Source organism: Cannabis sativa, chromosome 7 (assembly GCF_029168945.1).
Source record: "Cannabis sativa cultivar Pink pepper isolate KNU-18-1 chromosome 7, ASM2916894v1, whole genome shotgun sequence".
Taxonomy (NCBI): domain Eukaryota; kingdom Viridiplantae; phylum Streptophyta; class Magnoliopsida; order Rosales; family Cannabaceae; genus Cannabis; species Cannabis sativa.
In genome coordinates this window covers 51,853,570-51,875,364 of record NC_083607.1, presented here as the reverse complement: position 1 = coordinate 51,875,364, position 21,795 = coordinate 51,853,570, and the positions used below count along the sequence as shown (strand labels likewise).

Below are 21,795 nucleotides of genomic sequence, written 5' to 3'. Positions count from 1 at the left end.
AATTAGGATGAATTTATTTATTGATTAAATAAGCGTAATTTATTAATTACAGAGATTATTTTAGAATATGTGGGTGTTATGGATACCATTTTGGAAATAAAAAATTTTCGGGCCCGGCGACCGTGGAAGCTCGGCAGAGTGGTTAGAGATGTCACGAAAATAAAGCAATGGACTATTTTAGAAATGTTCTGGACTAGTTTAGAAATTTAGGTTGTCCATTTGGTGGATTAATTAGAATTACCAAATTACCCCTAGATGTGATTTAAGTTTAGGATTACTTAAGGGGGGTAAACGAGTCATTTTTGGAGGATTAGTGTTTGACTTTCTATTTTTGTCTTCGGCTGACTATTTTGGTTGTCGTGATAGGACCAGGATTGCCCAGCTTCTTTTCCACTTAAGTCGGTCTGCATGCTTAATCTCTAGACTGAGGTAAGAAAAGTATTATGCACTATTTATGGTTAACAATTATAGTTGTGATAGTCTTGATTATGATTGAGATCTCGATATGTATTAGTTGAGACTCGATTATGATCGAGAGAAATAATAGGAAACGATATCATCGTTGTGACTCGATTATGATCAAGAGAAATAATAGGAAACGATTATTATCATTGAGACATGATTATGATCGAGAGAAATAATAGGAAACGATTACCATCGATGTGACTCGATTATGATCGAGGGAAATAATATGAAACGATTATTATCGTTGAGACTCGATTATAATCAAGAGAAATAATAGGAAACGATTATCATCGTTGTGACTCGATTATGATTGAGGGAAATTATATGAAACGATTATTATCGTAGTGACTCGATTATGATCGTGTAAAAGAAACGGTCATTACCGTTATGAGTAATTACTCCTGAAACTGTGGATAGGTTTTTTACTTATCGTTTGCTGTATCGGACAATGATAGTGACATACATAGCTCGTGGTTAACGAGTGGTAAGGGTACTTTATGAAGTACCGTAATGGTGTGGTTACGATGTTGTGAAATGGATCAAGTGTGCTATTATGTGAAGAGTTGTAATTGAATGCATTTTAGTCATAGTATGATTGAGTGGATGTTATATTGCTTATGAAATTAGTCACTTTCCTTGCAGTCTCAGTGACCTAGGGATGTAAGAATAAGTGTTTATAATGATGCATTATTAGAGTGCTTTATGAAGCACTAAAGTTGTGTGAATATGCTAATGCTTGAACCAGAGTGCTTTATGAAGCATTAAAAGTAAGTGTTTATGATGATGTATGGTTAGGGTGTCTTATGAAACACTGAGGTTGTTGATTATGTTTAGCTATAAATATCCTTAATTTTGTAATAAGTTTGTTCGCATTGTTGAATTGTATATGTATGTTGGAAGAGTATGACCTATTGGTATGTATATTCTGCGGTAATGAAATCTACTATAACTTTCCATGATTTTTCTTTATCTAGTAGCTTTTCTTGCTGAGTCACTGTGACTCATGGGTTCTTCGCGGTGCAGGTAAAAAAGTCTGGAGCTGTGTTCGGCCATGAGTTGGAGGTTTCCCAGTAATGTACAGATCAACTATGGTATCTTGGCTTCTGGGAAGCAACATCAACTTCTTTTCTCTATATTTGAAAATGTAACCTTGATTTTGAAATAGTCTTTTTGTAAATTAATTGTAAAGGAATTTTATTAGCAGGAGATCCCCATATCACGACAGTGTTTGAAACGAAAGTTTTTATTTTGGATTTAATTTAAGATTTTAATTAAACCACACTTTTCTAAATTGTATAGATTAGTAATAATAAGTTTATAAAATCACACACGTGGCGTCCCTGAGAGTCAAGGCGTTACAGTGAATATGTTGATCCAAGCATAGTCTGACATGCTAACCCTGTTGGTCAAGGACTGTACCACGCCAAAGCTAACTGACTTAGAATTGAAGTGGAGGAGAGGGTCTGCCTTCTCATAAGAAATCCATGACCTCCTCATCACTCGAAAGTTCAAGATGCATACCTACAAGATGTACACGGATAAAGAAGATCCCCTGAAACTTACAATCCTTTTAGCAACCTCTTGAGCAGGGCTATCAAGCTCCCCCTTCTTGTTAGTGTGTAATTTGATCCACAAGTCACATCTATTGGATGTAGTAAGTTGGTGGCCTAACTCTTTTTTCCTATCTTCTTCCACTTTCTTAATACCACCTCGCCCCCATGGTGGTTAAATTTATTTTTGACCCTGACTCCTTGCACATTTGCTCTCAATTTTTCCTATTCAGGAGTTAATCTTGAAGCCACAAATGCTTTCCATTCTTCAGGTTTGTAGCAGCCGACGAAATTATCTAAAGGATGGTCGAGCATTTCAAGAGCTTTGTCTTTGTATTTATAAATGTGGTTATTTGTAAGTCAGTTAGCTACGCACTTAACATTTGTGAGTTGTTTCTCTAGTAAATTAGTGATCGCTAGTGTGAGTGTGGCTGGGTTAGGTCATTTTTCCAGGTTGCTGAGGCTGGGTGCTGCTCCTCTGGCTCCGTTGCAACCAATTACAGGCGTGGTGGGTGACTGTCTCTCCTACCAAAAATCTCGAGGCCCAAGAGTACCTATAAAGTTGAGTGTGACAGGTCAGGTAGAGGTTAGGCCTAACTCTAAAAATGTTTGGATCCCCTTGAAGACAGGAAAGGTGGGTGAAGTTGTTTTTGTGAGCTTGAAAGAATTTAGCTCCTGCCCTGATGAAGGAGCTCTGTTATAGGGAAAGAGGTCTGGGAACTTACCTATTTTAGGGACGAATTTGAATTCAAGACTGAGGTCTACTTGTGATTTGGGCACTGGTGTAAACAATGTATTCGGCTCGGTGGAGTCTAATGGGCTTTGTCGTGGGTCCGTGGTTAGTATGAATCAATTGAATGAAAAGGGTGAGAAGATGGGCCTAGTTCTAGGTGGACCCAGAAGTGACAATTTTAATGGATTCATTTATGGACTTTGTGTAGCTCTTGTTGTTAGGCCATCTCTTTTTCAAACCTCTTGTAATGGCGTCATGTGTAGTTCTAAGCAAGGACTATATTGCAAAGATCTAGGGAGTTCTAATTTGAGCCATGATTGCTCAGAGCACTTAGATGAAAAGATTTCCACGGAGAATTTTTTGTAATGACTGCATAATAGAATATGGATTAGTAAAGGCAATTAGCATTGATTATTGACTTTTTTATAATTAATTATAATTTTATTATGTTGTGGGTCCCAATTTTAGAAATGGGCACTAGAGTTATAATTTTTCAATTCTAGAGATTTTATTAAACTCTAGGAGTATTATTTACGTTAAATATGAATTATGTAATTTTTATGATTTTTGCTCGGTGACGACAGAAATTGCGATGGATGCCCATTTGAGTCACATGTGTAAGTCTAGAATCTTTTTCTTAGTGGGACAAATGTTTGAGATATTACAAATACCGTGTGTAAGCGGTGTTCTGGATTTTGACCATTTTACTCCTAGGCTTATTTGGATTGGAAATTGGGTTTTAGCTTTGAGAATATTTGTATCTCCAAAAATTAGATTTTGGGTATTGTTTATTCTAACCCATGTGAATACCCCTGGCTCTTGTCTTGTGTCTATGGTTTTCCTTATTTTCATAAGAAAAATAAGTTTTGTCCAGACATTATGGGGTTGGGTAAGCATTTTGGTGGTGCCTAGATGATTCTTGGCAATGTTAATTTTATAATTAACTCCTCGTATCAAGTTGGCTCAATTGGGAGTAATCAATTTAGGCCTTTCATCGCTGACCTCCTAAACAAAAATAGTTTGATTGACATGCCCATTAAAGGAGATAATTTAACTTGGGACAATTATAGAGAGTGTTCAGCGCACATCATATTTGTGCTAGACAAATCCATAGTGGATGAGAGATGGATCCATTTGTTCTCAAAAGCCGTTGTTCAGTCTTTACAAACAAGTTACTCGGATAAATGAGAATCTCAAACATAAAGTGTTATATTGGCAACAAAGAGCCCGAGTTAACTGGATTAAAGATGGGGATAAATTCTTCGAGTTTTTCTTCATCTCGGCCACCATTAGGAACCAAAAGAATTCAATTGGTAGTATTCTAGATAGGAATGATTGTTGGGTTACTTCCAGAGGGGAAACTGGGAGAGTGTGTACTGAGTACTTGGGTGGGACTTTCTCAAACCCGCCCACTGGCCTCTAGACTGTCTAGAACCTTTTATTCCAGATCACCTCTCTCCTCTTGAGCAAGATGAGTTGAGCAGAATCCCAGATCTTGAAGAGATCCGTCAAACGCTCTTTTCTATGAGGAGCTTAGAAGCTCCAGGCAATGATCGAATGTCAGTGCTATTCTTTAAGCACTAATGGGACACTGCGGGACTGGATTTCTGTGAGGCGGTGTTGGACTTCTTACAACTGATACCATGCACAAGAACATTAATGTTTCCAATATAGTGTTAATTCCAAAAGTTCCCAATCTAAAGAAGGCGTCCCAATTCCGATCGATCTCCCTTTTGCAATATGGTTTATAATAAGGTGATATCTAAAGTCACTTCCAATTGGATTAGACCCTTCCTACCGAGATTGATTTGTCCAAATCAAGCGGCTTTTTTTCCTAGTAGGAATATTCTTGATAATAATATTTTAGTTCAAGAGATAATCCACTATTTTAAAAAGAAGAATGGAAGAGAAGGTTTATTTGATTTAAAGATTGATCTTGTTAAGGCGTATGATAACGTAAGCTGACAATCTATAGAACACCTATATTTGTTTTGTAACTTTTCCTCACACCTTTGGAAAGGCTTCCCCTTCGGGCCTAATTTCGATAATTGATTCAGGTGGTCGTATGTGGGACTGGGTGCAATTCCTTTAGGGTCTCCATTCTAAGGATGCGGTTATGGAAGAAGTATTCATGTTTGCTTCTATTGTGGTGGACACCAGTTGGCAATCTCGTAATTACAAGGTACATAATAATAATCTGAATAACATCAAATATTATATTGATTCTATCACTCATTGTTATGCAAATTATGGATCATCTTTATTTCTACTTGCTCTGGATGATGTCCCACCACTTTGGTCCCCTCCTCCTGATGATTGGATCAAGATTAATTATGATGTAAAAGTGGGGAGTGGGTCGATGTGTGCCGTAGCGTTGGCTCGAGACCATGCGAGAACTATGTTGTGGGTTGCTTCTAAGTCTTTTGCCTACTCTAATCCCTTGATTGGGGAAGCAGAGGCCTGTGTGCTAGCACTTCAGATGGCAACTGCATGGAGGCACAATTTTGTTATCATTGAGAGCAATTCGAAAATTATTATCAAAGCTTTGATTGGGAATTCATCTAACTAGCGTATTGATAATTTTGTATTTTTTTGTAATAAATTATCACGTAGTTTTTTGGATTGTAATTTTACTTTTATTTTGAGACTATATAATTTTGCTGCTCACAATGTTGTTAGGTGAGTTCTTTCTAAGAATCTTACAGGTATGATTAATGTGTCAATTCCTAAAAATATTATGTGTAATGATTACGAGATTTAATTTCTTTGTTTAATGAACATTCTTTCCTTTCAAGAAAAAAAAAACAATTCAGCACTAGCTTTGCCGAAAATTAGGAATTCTATCTAGGATAGGAGCAAAAGAAAGGAGGACCCAAATTAAGTTTTTGAGAGGTGGAGGGGACCAACAATACTCATAAAAATTAATGTATATTTCTCTTTTTTTTTTTTTTTTTTTTTTTTTTTATGTTTTTGGAGAGAGCTATATCAAACTATAAAAATAAGTATATAAGTCGCATTCTATTTAGTTTTGAGTTTATTTTACAAAAAGAACATCATCTCTCTATTTACAGCTGTCATCTGCTATGATTACATTTTGATCACGGTTTACATCCAAAAATTATATTGCACCTATAGCATAGTAGTTACAAAACAATTCACGTCGTTGAGTTTAGTATTAATTCTTTTAAATACGTTATGTCTGCAGGTTTGAATTTTTTTTCTTTGATTATTTGGAACCAATAAACTTAAGATTTTATTAACATGTCCGTATAATTTATCAATATCTTTTGACATATTTGTTTCCATTAAATTAAATCAATTATTAATTCAGGCTCCCTTGTCCATTATTGGTGTTGACAAGCCTGTTATCTTATTGAAAAAAATTAAAAAATTAAACGTTTGCCGGCTGTTTTTTCTTATAATTTTTTCTGCGAACCCAGCAAATAAATTATTGATGAGAGAAATAATTATAACAATAATGTGATCCCACCTGTCACACATAGTGAATATTTTGATATTAACGTTAATTAATCAATTATTGCTTATTAGAATAATGTAATCATATATTTCTCATATCTATATATAACATATATAATTATATATGAAAAATATATATATGTAATAATAATATCTATTTATATACATATGATTCTAGCACTTCATCGCTTGAGTAAAATTTATCATTTAAAACATGGAGTTGGAAACATATTATAAACAGCTCCAACGGATATGAAGACTCGATTTTTTTTTTCTTTTAATATTGATTTTTTTCCCATTTTAATTCTTAAAGAGATCCACACCGTTTTTGGTGACGAAACTTAACAAATAGATAATAATAGACTAATTTATCTCCAATCGGAATCATATACAATTATACATTAATTTATAATTTACTATAATATTATATGATCGGATCGATCCAATAACAAAGAAAGAAATACACACAATCCAATTTGAATAGTTGCTAGCTAATTAAACAGTACTATACAGTACAGTATTGTTAATTAACCCTAATTAAACATTATTCAACACTGAAAATCAAAAGAATTATAATTAATTAATTTATAAAAGCATATCTAAATCATAGATGATGTGGATAAACAGGAATGCTCTGCTCATTCCTAAAGAAATTTGCTGGGTCAACCCTCGTTTTAATCTCCACCAACCTATTGAAATTACCTTTGAAATACTTAACTCCATAAGCTCTTCCTTCCAAATAGCTGCCTTTCCCATTATGATTGATTCCCAAATCAAGATCCTTATAATTATAAAAAGCTTCTCTGGGATTTTTGGACACAAAAGGAGTCATATATTGATAGAGTTTCCTGGTCAAACCAATGTATTTATTGGTCAAACCTTTCTGGCTTTCGTTCCAATCGATTGCGTACTGAATCAAAGCCAAGTTTCCAGCTCTATGAGGGAATGGACTCGCATTCTCAGGAATCTGAGCCATTCTACCACCATAAGGATTGAAAGTCAGCCTCAAGGGACCATCAAGCTCCATCATTCTACCCCAAATCGATTCCAAACCCTTCTTCGTAATGGGTTTTTTCACGTAATCAGATTTCCGTTTTAAGTAGTTGACCGTTGGGGTTCGAGTGAGCAAAACGCTGTCGTATGAGCCATTGGGGATATTGGTCGTCCAGAAAAGTACAGTGGCTTTAATCCAACTCGTTTCATTACAGTCAGATTTCTTTAAACCCAATTCAGGAAAGCTCTTTCCCAATATGGAAACAACGTTTTCAGAATCACCAAGATAAAATCCATTGAAAGTAGCTCTACCCGTTTTGTTTCCTGTTTTAGTATCATTTTTCACGTCCATTACAAGCCTTAAGAAAACGTCGTCGTCTAGTTTATTAGCCACGTGTTGCCACTTTGAAGCAATTAACAAAGCATTTTGTTCCATAGTTCTCTGGACACTGAAAAATGTTGCTTTTTCTGGCACACGAACGAGTTTAATCTTGTAAGCCAAAACGACACCGTAACTAGCTCCTCCACCACCACTTATAGCCCAAAACAAATCTTCCCCCATAGCTTTTCTATCAAGAAGCCTACCATTAACATCAATCATTAGGGCATCGTCTAAATTATCAACTGTTAGACCAAATTTTCTCATCATACTTCCATAACCACCGCCGCTTATATGGCCACCAACACCGACCGTAGGGCACACACCTGCGGGGTAGCCATGGATTTTGCTCCTTTGTGCTATGTTATAGTAAACTTCACCAAGAGTTGCACCTGTTTGAACCCATGCAGTCTCTTTTTCGATATCTATATCGATTTTTCGGAGATTAAACATGTCCAGGATGAAGAAAGGGACTTCGGCTACGTATGAAACGCCTTCGTAATCGTGGCCTCCGCTTCTGATCTTCATTTGCAAATGGAGTTTGCGAGCACAAACAATGGCGGCTTGGATATGGGACTCATGCAGGGCTGTTATGATGAGAAAGGGTTTTCGGGTTGAGGAAGTGTTGAATCTTAGGTTTCGGATGTAGGATTGTAAAACGGAGGAGAAAGTAGAGTTTTTCGGGGTGAAGATAGCCGGTGAAATTGGGTGAGAGGGGTGTGAGTTTTCTAGAAGGCAGGGAATGAAGTCATGAGGACTTGGATTATTACTTAGAGCATATGCCGGCCATGAATGCCAAAGTAGAAGAAATATTAATGGTGCAAATATTAACAAAAGATTTGGAGACTTTGAAATATTGGCCATTTTTGTTTTTTAGATGGGATATTATGATTTGTGTTGTGGGGTTTTTTTGGATGTGTTTGTATGACATTTTATAGGCTTGTTGGGTTTGAGGTTTGGACAAAAAAAGTCAAACAACTCTTATGTTGAAGATTATTATACATTCACTTGTTTAAAATTGGCACCTTTTCTTGACGTGGAAAAGTCAAAGTATAATTGAGAACGTAATAAATTTATAGTTGCCTTGACATTATCTATCTTAATTAATTCAATATTAATATAGTGAAATGAATCAACTTTTGACATAACAATACTGGGTTAGTGTTGACATGTTTATTATTTTAAAAATGTGGATTTAATTAACATAACTTTTCACGTTAGGTATTGTTTAATTAGCTACAAGGTCAGGTTACGGCTGTATATTATATATGTTTGTAATTGAAGAATGTTGACATAGTTAAGAGTATTCATATTGGCATTAGTACTCAACACTTTTTATAGGTAATGTTTTACAATTGGTTAATGATATTTTTTAAAAATTATTTTTTTTAAGTTATATAAGACCGGATACTTTTTTTTTTAAAAACAAACAAAAATTTTATTCACAACAGAAGCAAATACAACCCAAAGCTAGCAAAAACGCTGCTCGAACTCAATAGAGTAAATCACCAACTCTCTATAATCAAAAGTATATATAATTCACATATTTTTTTAACTCTTTTACAAATCAATCCTATTACTCTATACTTAACCTCCTTTTGAATCTCCTTCCTAATACTATTAACTGCCATACACTTAAATTCAAAAACAAAGGTTTCTGTTTCGCCACACAAAATAAATCATTGCTGCTATAATAGTAATATTCTGCAGTAGATTTCTGAAATTAGAAACTCGATACTTAATTACACACCAGTAACAATATAATACTGAAAATTAAAAGCTGCTAGATAGATACACTACCAAAAAATATTACTTTTAGCCACAATAAAATTTGTGACTAAAAGTAAAAAAAATTGTGACTAATTATAAATTATGATTCTTATGTTTTGATATTAAAGGTCCATGGCTAAAAGTATTAGTCATAAAAATTACAATTTGTTGTGACTAAATGTATTTTTAGTCACAATACTTGTTGTAACTAAAACTAAATTAGTGACAACATGTAATTAAATACTATGTTTTAGTCACAAGTAGTATTTTGTTGTCACTAAAAGTCACATTTAGTCACAAAAAAATTATGTTGTAACTAAAAAATTGTCACTAAAAGTAACAGTTTTTTGTAGTGACACCAATAATACCTTCTTAACAATTCTACGTAGATAATAATTAGAAACTTCTGTATTAAAATTATATCTTTATCATGAGATCTTTATAGATAAAATGATGCTTATCTAACAAAAAATGATTGTTTTAACGATTTTTATTATTTTTTATTGGCTAATTAGGATTTTTTTCACCTGAATTTTGACATGTATCAAATCATGTCCCCTGAACTTTTAAGGTCGTTAAAAATGCCCCCTGAACTATTGAGATTGTTGAATTTAATAAGAAATTTTGTCCAATTTTAGTAAAAAAAATTCAAACATGGATGAAAGTTCAAGGGGCGTGATTTAGTACATATCAAAGTTCGAAGGGCATGATTTGCATATCAAAGTCTGGGGAGCATAGTTTAGTACATAAACAATCACTGAAATAGTTTAATCGAATGAAATTAGACAAAAGTCCTGAAATCTAACAATCTCAATAGTTCGGGGAGAATTTTTAATGGCCAAAAAAATTCAGGGGGCATGATTTGATACATGTCAAAGTTTGGCAAGAAGAAATCCTAATTAGCCTTTTTTTATTAAACTGACGATAAAAATTAGGAGTTTTTTAATTTTTATATTTTAAAGTAATTTTTTTATACTTTTATAGAAATCTACATAGGAACTCACGTAGTTAACGGAACAACCTAAAATCGCAACCAAAATTTACATAACAGCCTACATAGAAACCAACAGAGCAACCCAAACTGTAATTTTTCAAAACAAAAAAAAAAATCAAAAAATAGTATATAAGATAACGTACCTAAAAATTAACACTATTATATGAATTAATTAATTATTTTACTTTTAATATATTCAAATTTAATTCTCTATTAAAATAACTCATATTAAATTACATTGCATATTTGAGAAAATATGATAAAATTAAATTAGATTTAATTTTTTTTATATTAACTCATATAATTTATGAAAGTTATTTGACAGTTATTTTTATTTCTTTTAAATTAACACTTTCTTTTAGTATAATGTATTTGTATGTACAAAATTAAAAAAGTGGTTAAAAATATCTATAATATTTTAATTATTTTAAATTTTGATTAAAATTTTCTCATATAAAATATCTACATAATTTTTATTTATAAAAATAATAAAAAAAATGATTTTTTAAGTAATAGTATATTCTACTAAAGTTAACAGAGAAAACCAAAAATATTATTAAACCAAGAATTTCGTTACATAATCACATTTTGTATATAAAAGACATATGTGTGTTTGTCCCATATTATTCATGTGTGATTAATTTTTAAGATTTATATTATACTTAGTAGCTTGATAGGTTTTAATAATTGAATAAATACTACTTTAGTGTGATTAAATCTATAAAAAAAAAAATAAAATATAATCTAAACAATGCTACTTCTTGGTATACAATATTTTTTGTGAAGGTTGGACCTTCCATCTCACCATCATCATTTAATTTGATTATTCCTCTTATAATGACATAAATACTTATTTAGAGAGATACAATTCTTCATGTATAAGAGATTATTCTTCACTTTAGTTTTGTTGATTGTCATGGAAAAACATGGTGTAAAAGTTATCCTCTATTAAGCTTGAACGATCATCTCGATTCATTGAGAGACAAAATAATTTTAAAATTGTATCATTTTGACCCATATTTATTCGAGAAATAATTATTATATTTTATTTTTATTTTTTTTATTTTTTTAAAACAATTAATTGCTCATCAAAAAATAATTAATTAACTATGTTATTTATGTCTCAACTATCACTTTATTTATTTGTTATTATAGTACTTTATTAAATCCATCATAAATCAGCTAAAAATCAAATTAACATGATAGATTTCTAATAAAGAAAAACCTTACAAAGTTGGAACTGTTGAATATTTTACTTAAATTAGTTATATTTATTAATTTTGAATACTTGGTATGCCTAAAATATTCTTGTTGGTTACGTTTTGAAGAGCCTACTTAAGAAAGTTTTGGAATGACTTGATGCCTAAGTTAATTTATTTATTCTAGGTATATATGTGGTATGTGTGTGTGAGAGTAGAGTGAGTTGTGAAAAGAGAAATGAGTGTGAGTTTGTTGTGTTGTGTTGTGTGGTGAGAGTGAGAGTGAGGAAGAAGCAAATGGTGTATTGAGATTATGGTAGAAAGATTGAAATACTAGTATATGTAATTTAAAGCTATAAGTGAAATATATCTCTTTTGTAGGTTTGGTAATTTTACCAAACAGAGTAAAAAAAATGCTTCGTTTTTTTTATTATTTCACTAAGTTTATTATTTTTCTAAACAAGTGGTATCAGAGCCAATGTTCAGATTTACACCAAAAATGTTGAAGTTGATGTCTTCCATAAAATTTGAGATCGAGCTTTTTGATGGAAAGAATAGTTTCAGTTTAGGGTAGAGCACAGTGGAAGATGTGTTGATATACAACAAGGGTTTCTAAAGCATTGTAGGTAAAGAAGACTGAGAGTATGACTGATGAAGATTGGGAGGAGCTGCAGGCAAAATCATTAAGTTTGACTCCTAAATTAAAGTATAGTTTATTGAACGAAACATGTCCTTTTAAGTTATGGAAAAAATTAGAAATGTTTTATATGTCAAAATCTCTAACAAATAGATTATATCTGAAAAACAATTATATGAGTTAAAGATAATTGAAGGGGATGATGTTAGGGATCATATAAATAGATTTAATAAGTGCATAACTCAATTGTTAAGTGTAGATGTCAAAATTGATGAAGAGAATCAAGCTATTATTTTGTTGACTTCTTCACAAAAATCATATGAGACAGTACAAGTTACTACACTTTTGGTTGGAAAGACTACCTTAACTGTGGATGAGGTGTCAACTACTCTTTTGGAGATATATATATTATCAAGAAACCAAGTAGTATGTATCATGTTGATCAAGCTCTTATGACGAGATCAGAATTAAGTCATGGTAGGAGTACATCGAGAGGAAGGTATGATGACAAAAGAGACAATCACACTCATTCACGCTCTTAAAGGGAAGTGGAGTGCTACTATTGTCACAAAAAAGAAAATGTTAGGCAGAATTGTAAAGAGTTAACCAAGCATCCTGAAGAAATGAGGAATCAAGAACGCAAAAACACATCAGATTCCACAACTATTGTTGGTGAAGGCATTGGAAAGACTCTAATATTCTCTTTGTCATAGCTTATTATATACGATTTTTGAGAAATTAAAAGTCAACTATGTGACTTTGCCATGACTTAACAAAGACAAATGAGTTAAGACATCATATTTGAGGGCCCCATGGCACATCTAGGAGACTCGAGAAAATACTAACCAATCATTTGGAGCCAGGACTCGCACCCAAGGGTGCCCGACCTAGAGTTTAAGAGCCCACGGAAGGGTTTTCATCCTAGAGACCCCAATCTGGTAATGAATCCAACAAGGAATTGAAACATTTAGGCATAGAAAGGCTAAAACTCGATCATAAAGTCAACATTGCACTAGGAGACCATTCCCTGAGGCATGGCCGGGCCGACCATATCCATCTTTTCTCATAAAAAGGTGGTAGTGCTCTCTACTTCCAAATCACTAAATGAACTTTTCCAAATGCGGTCCTGTAATACCAAGGAGTATAACACAATTGAAAGTAACCATTTCTCATGCACCATCAAGCATGGCCGACCAGTGTCATCTTTATACATAATAAAGTGGCACAGGTCGGCCACAAGTAAGGGGAATGAGATTCTTTGCAAATATAATTTTTTATCATCAAGACATCAAAACCAAGTGAGAAAAGCCGCAAAGTAGTGTAGAAAACTACCTAGTCGACCAGTGCCATCTTTGTGTCCCAAAAGAGGGCAGTAGTCGGCCACATCAATTGGTGAATAATTTCTTTAGCCAAAGTATATTTTCAATATCAAGGTACCAAAAATAAGCGAGAAAAGTCTCCAAAGAGTGTGTAAACCCCATGGTCGACCACTGCCATCTTTGTGTCCTAAAAGATAACAGTGCTCTCTCCCACCAATTGGCCAAGAATTAATTTGATAAGTGTAGTTTTCTAGCATCCATGTGACCAAACCAAGGAAGAAACACTACAAAATGCTTCCCAATAGCCCAGCCTAGCACTGTCATCTTTTGGAACCAAAAGATGGAAGAGGTCTGTAATTTGGATTTTAAAGGTCGAGATGAGGTTTTAGGATCCGAAAACTTAAAAAAATTATTCACCATAAAAAAATTAAAAACACACCCAAAAGTGTTCGAGAACATGCATGGCCGAACACTACCACATTTTTGCATGATGACGTGGCACAAGTCGAATTTGGAGCTGAAATGTACTTACAACCCTTTGGTAAAATAGACATAACTCTCTCAATTATTTATCCAAATGACTTCATTTAACTTTATGCGTGTCTCTTGTTCATAGCATAATTCTGAAGCTATTAGGCTCAAAATTGTGTTACAAGATAGGCTTACAGACTTTGCACTGAAATTTGTATGTCCTACTAAGGTTGGACCACAAAGGGTAGTTGGGAGAGCTATGCTACATTATTCGTGGTCATATACTCCCTAATACCGAGATGGGCTATTGCATATGGTCACATCTCTCTATTTTTCTTATTGTCCAAGGATGAAGCACTATGACACATAAGCAAACTTTAAGAAAAATAGGAATCTACCCAAGTTTAACGACAATCCCAATGATTACTGGGATATTTTCTTATAAATGTGGGATCATTTACTAGATTTTTATTTATTTACAATTAATATTCATTATTTTCTGATAAGATAAGGGATTTTGAGTGAGATACCCTGACTTGTGTGGAAATTTTACCAAACCCTGAGCCTATATATACATAATGATTGGCTAGGGTTTGGGGACCGCTTTCTAATCACTTTTTGACCTCTTCAGATCTCTCTCTTCTTCATCCCTTTCTTAGACTTTAGGTTCTTCACACTTTAACCACATTACATTGAAATTTAAGCCAAATGTTTGAGCATTAAATAGTTGACTCATTCTACCCCGTATTCTCTGCATCCCGGCACCACCAAGATGTACCAAGATTTGAAACCGTACTTCTGGTGGAACGGTATGAAGAAGAATTTAGTAGAATTCGTATCGAGATGCCTCACTTGTCAGCAGATCAAGGCTGAACATCAGAGACCAGCAGGGTTGTTGCAGCCTCTAACCCTACCAGAATGGAAATGGGAGGATATTATGATGGATTTTGTGGTCGGGTTACCTAGGACCACGGGTATGTATGATTCAATCTGGGTAGTGGTGGATCGATTTACGAAATCTGCTCATTTTCTGCCGGTTAGAACAACATTTTCAGTGGATCAGTTGGCAGAACTGTACGTCAGAGAGATAGTGAGACTTCACGGGGTACCGAAGTCTATAGTTTCGGACAGGGATCCGAAGTTCACCTCCAAATTTTGGCAAAGTTTGCAACGGGCAATGCGTACGAAGCTAAAATTCAGTACAGCATTCCATCCTCAGACAGATGGTCAGTCCGAAAGGACAATTCAGATATTGGAGGATATGTTGAGAGCCTGTGTTATGGACTTTGAGGGTTCATGGAGTAAATATCTACCGTTGATAGAATTTTCGTACAACAACAGTTATCAGAGTACGATAGGGATGGCACCCTATGAACTGTTGTAAGGTAGAAAGTGTAGATCCCCTATCCACTGGGATGAGACAGGGGAGAGGAAATACCTAGGTCCAGAGTCAGTTCAGCGGACCAATGAGGCAATAGAAAAGATAAAAGCTAGAATGCTTGCCTCACAGAGCAGACAGAAGAGTTACGCAGATCCGAAACGCAGAGATATTGAGTTCCAAGTAGGGGAACATGTATTTTTACGGGTATCTCCAATGAAGGGAATTAAACGTTTCGGGAAAAGAGGCAAGTTATGCCCTAGATTTACAGGACCTTTCGAGATTCTCGAGAAGATAGGTCAAGTGGCATATCGGTTAGCATTGCCTCCAGCCTTATCAGCAGTGCACAACGTATTCCATGTCTCAATGTTGAGAAAATACGTTTCAGACCCCTCTCATATACTCAGTTATGAGAGTCTTCAGCTTCAGCCAGACATGTCATATGAGGAACAACGAGTGCAGATCCTGGATAGAAATGATAAAGTCCTTCGGAATAAGACCATAGCATTGGTCAAGGTTCTCTGGAGAAACAGTAAGGTGGAAGAAGCCACCTGGGAGCTAGAGTCAGATATGAGAGCTCAATATCCAGAGTTATTCAGGTTAGATTTCGGGGACGAAATCCTTTTAAGGGGGGAATAGTTGTAAAGCCCGCTTAGTTAATTTGGAAATTAGCAGTTGTTTATGTTTAATTATGAAATTATTTATAGCTATTTAAATAATTTATTACTGTTATCTATGGAATTCAGAAATGCATGATTATGTCATCAGTAGTTTTTCATATTTTGCATTTCCGGTGCCCGGTATTTTGGAACTCGGCGTTTGGCTCAGTAGAAATCACAACTTAGTATGTTAGTAATTTGGGGACGGGTTTTAGACATTGGGAATGTCGGGAATGGCCGGGAATTTAGAATTTCCCAAAAATACCCCTTTAGTGATTTTCTATGTGATTTTATGGTGGAGGGGCAAAATGGTCTTTTTGCCCCATTAGTGTTTTGTCTTTTGTGGTTTTATGAAATGGAAAAATAAATGTTTATTTTATTATTACTTGGCTGAAATATGTGATAAATGCTTTATAACTCCTTTTCCCTTAAATTCCACACTTAGTCAAAAATTAGAAAGAAATTTCAAAACTCACACACAAAGCTCACTCTCTCTTCTCTCTATTTCGGCTGAGGCTTTTGGGTGCATGAAGCTGATTTTCCTCTTTGATTTCCAAGCAACTCTCATCCTTTCAAAGCATCCTTCAAGCTAGGTTAGCTTCTCTTGATTTTTCTTCTTTGAAATTATGAAAAAAAAAATGGTGAAAAGTGAGTAAAATGCATGCTTTTGTGGCTGTTATTATTGCTGTGTTTGGTTGTTATTTTCTGAGGTTCAAAGCATGTTTAATTGATGTTAATTGAGTTGTTTGAAGCATGTTAGTTAGGTTGTTCAAAGCTTTGAATTTCCTATGCAATTATGTGATTTTTGAGAGAAAAGGTTCTATTTTGTTGCTGTGATGTTGAGGATGTTTGCTTGAGTTTCCAGAGGTTATTTTGAGCTTGATTATGTAGAATTAAGTTGGTTTGATTGCTTGTTTAGGTGTTTTTGCTCAAGTTTGAGTTTAGAACTCAAGCTTGAGCTCCAATGGCATTTTTCATGTTTGAGGTTTCTGGGTGGTTTTGATGCCTTGGATATGTTCTAGGGATAGTTTAGAACAGGTCTGGAAAGTTTGGGACCAATTGGGGTTGAATTGGTCGAGTTATGAAAAATTTGGTTTGTCGCTGCGAGGAAGGAATTCGGTTGTGCATCCGGAATTCGGATGAGGGTTCGATAATTCCCGTAACCGGAATTCGGTTGGGCAACCGATCTCAGGTTGGGGAATTTTTCAGAACCCTAGTTTTCCTCGTTTTTATGTTTTTAGGGGTATTGCCATGCTTTTTATCGATAGGGAAACTTTTAGTTCCAAGTTTTAGTCCCCGGGAAGTGATTTAGCGTGTCACTTATAGCGTTGTGATTTTTATGGTTTAGGAGCCGATGTCCGCCGCTCGGCTTCGGTTCCGGTCGGGTTGACGGCACACTGAAATCGGAATCCGAGTAAGATTAGTATAACAGTATGCATATGTAGATTACATGTTTAGCGTGCATGTAGGACGCCTGCTAGATTACATTAGTTATGTATATAGGCTTCGAACCATCCAACCCCGTCACGTCGGTACGAGTGGAGTATGACCGAAGAATGAGTATGACCGGTTCGACCGATCAGGCTGACATTTGGTTGGTGGTTTAGTGCTATTGACCTATCCCGTCGGTACAGGCTGGAGTATGACCAGCAGCCGGAGTATGACCGGTTCGACCGATCAGGAGGATACTTGTCAATAGTACTGTCCCTGTGAACGTTCAAAACTCAGTACCATGTTGGACATGGCAGTAATGGCTCAGTACCATGTTGGACATGGCAGTAGCGGGACTCAGTATCGTGTTGGACACGGCAGTTAGAATTATGTATGATATTATTATGCTTTTCTTACTGAGTCTGTCGACTCACAGTTTATGTTCATGTGTAGGTAAAGGCAAGGCTATAGCTGACGGACCGTGAGCGAGCTTATGAGATTGTACATGTCGGGGCGGTTAGGCCTGGAGCGTACGATCCTCGGGACAGCAAGGCTGAATTTTTGTAACTGGTCGTTAGACGACTTTTAATTTTATGTAATAGTTAAACAGTTAAAACTTTTGTAACTGATTTTATAAATCGGGATCCCGAGCCTTTTGTAAAATGGTTTATATGTTTAATTAAAAAGCAAAATTTTAATTAATCACGTTTTTCCATAAACCTCGTTGACTAGCAACGAGCTGCACAGTACGTTTAAAAATCACGTAATACGCCTAAGATAGTTAGGGTGTTACAAATGTATAGAACTTTCCTTAGACTGAATAAGTAGCTTTCCTGCAACTTTAACATTCAGTCTCTCTCTGGTACATTTAGAGACTTCAAATAGGTTTTTACACTTCTCCAAAATCACCAGTCCACCCCCATAGTAATCACCATCTCATCAGCAAACCTTCTAGCACTAAGGCAAGTCTAGAAATCTGATTTAGTGTAGTCTAAGAGTATTAAATACACCCTTTATTGACTAACATATACTTCCTCTTCTTGATCTTACGATTTACTTGATTGTCTTCCAATGTTCCTTTCCTGGATTAATCTGATACCTACTCATTACTCCCACTCAACAGCAGGTGTCTGGTCTAAGGCATACTAAAGCATATCTGAGACCCCTCACTGTTGATTCAAGAAATTCTTTCGTGGCTTTATCTTTTCTGGAATAGTTGAGACTTTTCCTTAGATAAATAAAATCTATGTCTAGAAGTCGAGAAGCTTCTATAGATTTCCATTAGAAAAGAAAATGCTTCAGCATCTTACTAAAGTAAGTTGCTTGCACTAGAGTAAGTAAATTACCAGGTATACCACACGCCATAGGTTTAGATAAGCTCAAACTTATAATACTAGGAACAGGAAGTTTTGTTAAGTCCATTGAATAGACTTATTAACGAAATTTCCTTTCATGTCCTTGTAATAGAAAACTTTTGGTTGTTCCATATGAATGGTTTTAACCATAGTTCTCTTGGCTTTTTTTTTCTTAGTTTCTTATTTTGACAATCCATTACTTGTTTAAACTCACAATGGATTTTAATCACAAGTGTCTTCCAAGACATAAAAGGGTGAGTTCCTTGAAACCCTCCCACTACGACAAAGTACCATGATTTTTGTCTAAGAATCTAAATGGTATTGACCTCTTCGGTTGTGTCAAAACAACAGAGGCAATGGGATCATCTTATAAAGAATAAGATGATAAACCACTTTTGGAATCAAGAAAATTATCTCCTCTGTTTGCTAATTTATTTTCAGACTTAGTCATTTTCTTAGAAAAATAGTATTTGTAAAAATAAACACTTTCTTATCTTAATGACCATGGGATGGTCCACCCCTAATCACTTAGAATAGCTAACAAACATGCAAACCTTGGTTAACAGTTCTAGCTTTTCTTAAGATTACGATTAGGTCATCCATGAATCTAGTAATGGTTTATACTAAGTACACAACCATTCCATCATTCTGAAATTTTCCTATCACTAGGGTATATCCCTAGACGGACTTAGGCAACAATTAGTAACTAATCATCAATATGCAAATCGAATTTCTGGGGAGGTAAGTTTGGATATAATTCTAAAAATCAACTTAATGATCTTTGAACTGCATATGTACCAAATATTTCTCCACCCCTATCAGTTCGCAAGATCTTTAACCACTCACCTTAATGGTTTTTCACCATTGCTAGAAATTCATGAAATTTTTCAAACATTTCAAATTTCTTTGAATAAGGTAAAATCTAGAATGATCGTTTTAAGAACATAACGAAAACTCATATCCACCCCTGAATGTACATCCATCTGCGAATGAGATGATTATACTTTCAGTGGATATAGGCATATTCACTCTTTTCAGAGAAGGATGTTGTCAAAACCACTATGAACAAGATACAAATGCCATAAATTTATAAAATATGGTTGTGTCTTTTGATGACTTAGGTTTAGTTACATTAAAGAGTTCTTAGAATAGTGTAAGTGGATCCTGGTCATAGAATACTAAACTCATATTCCATACTTTATACAGTTTGAATCCATTGATAGAAAATGTTTATTAAACACTTGTGAAAGTGTAACTGTATTGAATTCTGGAAATAGAAATATAAAATCTCTATTTGGAATCTAAAATTTAAAGTCAAAGACTTAAATTTATACCAAATTATACACGAGTATTCTTCTATCTTGGACCACCACTACTAATCTAACTCTAAGTCTGATTTGCCTAAAGCAAGCATATACAAGTAGGAGATTTCTAAGATTGAGGATTTATGTCATTTCGGGATAGAATGTCGAGAATATAATCATACGCGTCATTCAATTTCTTAAGAGGAAATAGAATGACATTTAATGATTTATAAACCATTCATCCAATGATATATTATTTAAGCTAATTCGAAATGAATAAGCGAAGAGGAATAAAGATAATTTCGAATTTGAAATAAGAATCCAACGATGTCCCCATTAGCGAGAGTCAAGGTTATTCTTATTTTTATAAACTTCTTGTTTCATATTGTAAATACTTGTCTAAGGTGTCATCTATTGTTAAATAGCTAGATGTTGCATTTACAATATTTATCTATCGAGATCTAAAAGTATTATGTTTGTTTAATGGATGACAATCCATTAGGGATTTGTCCCATTAGAACAACAAGTCAAGTTAGACCAACAATGAAGATTCGAAATTTAAACTACATTAATAACAGAAAATAACATTGCTCAATATAAATTCACAAACAATTCAGAAATTATTAAACATATAGCAAGTAGGAGTGACAAGCGAAAATACTAAAACATACAATCCTAAATAATTTCCAAGGTCTCCAACAAACTGATATCAGTGTCCCGTTTAGGCGAGAGTCAAAGATATCATCCATTGAATAGAGTTGTCAGCTCATCTAAAATGATAAACATTCTAGCAACCTTTTATTCGATCAAGATTAGAATTCAGCATTGTCCCGTTTAGGCGAGAGTCAAGGCCATTCTATCTTATGAGCTTCCACCATTGTTTCATACTTTTGCAAGCCCTATTAAAGTCACCACAATTAGGGTGATCCATACTAAAATAAAGACTTACAAATAGTACTTATCTTTCGAGATTCTACGGCGTTAAATTTCTAATGAACGTTCCTCCATTAGGGAGGATTACTCACTAAAACAATAACTATGTAAAACCAACAATGGAGATCGAATATCCTAATAATAAAAAGCTCATTATTTTAAAATGTATTTTCTTCTAATATTTATTTCAATCTATTTATTTTAAATAAATATTTGTTTAATTAAAATTTCTAATTTAGAATAAAAAAAATTCTAAATATAAATTTTAATTTAATATTTATAAATTACACTTAGATAGATATGAAAATAAAATGAATTATTTCCATCTTAGTAATAATTTCCAATAAATATTTAGAAAATTATTCAATTTAAGTTGTATCAAAAATAATTTAAATTAATTTACAACTCAAATTTAATTTTCTATAAATATATATTGCATTTCGAAAAATTGAAGTACATAAGAATACAATTTTTGAAATTGCTCTAAAATAAAATAAAATAAATCCTGAAAAAATATTCTAATTTATGTTGGTCCAAAATTTATTAAATAATTTTCAACATAAATATAATTTTTCCTATTTAATTAAATATTAAAGAAAAATTTCAAATATTTAAATATCATGATTAAAAATCAACTTAAATATTAATTTTTTATTTAATTAAATATCACTAGAAAAATACTTCAAGCAAAACAAATAATATCTATCTAGACTTTCATTGACTAATTACTTCATTTTTTAATTATAAT

The 21,795-nt window shown here is 33.9% G+C and overlaps 1 protein-coding gene across 1 annotated transcript; it reads right to left on the bottom strand.

Moving 5' to 3' along the window:
* Window positions 1–6,574: 6,574 nt before the first annotated feature.
* Window positions 6,575–8,518, bottom strand: LOC115698169 (berberine bridge enzyme-like 8). Its single transcript, XM_030625353.2, has one exon. It carries the CDS (start codon window positions 8,459–8,461, stop codon window positions 6,830–6,832), a length of 1,632 nt encoding a protein of 543 aa, XP_030481213.1. The 5' UTR covers window positions 8,462–8,518; the 3' UTR covers window positions 6,575–6,829.
* Window positions 8,519–21,795: the final 13,277 nt, after the last annotated feature.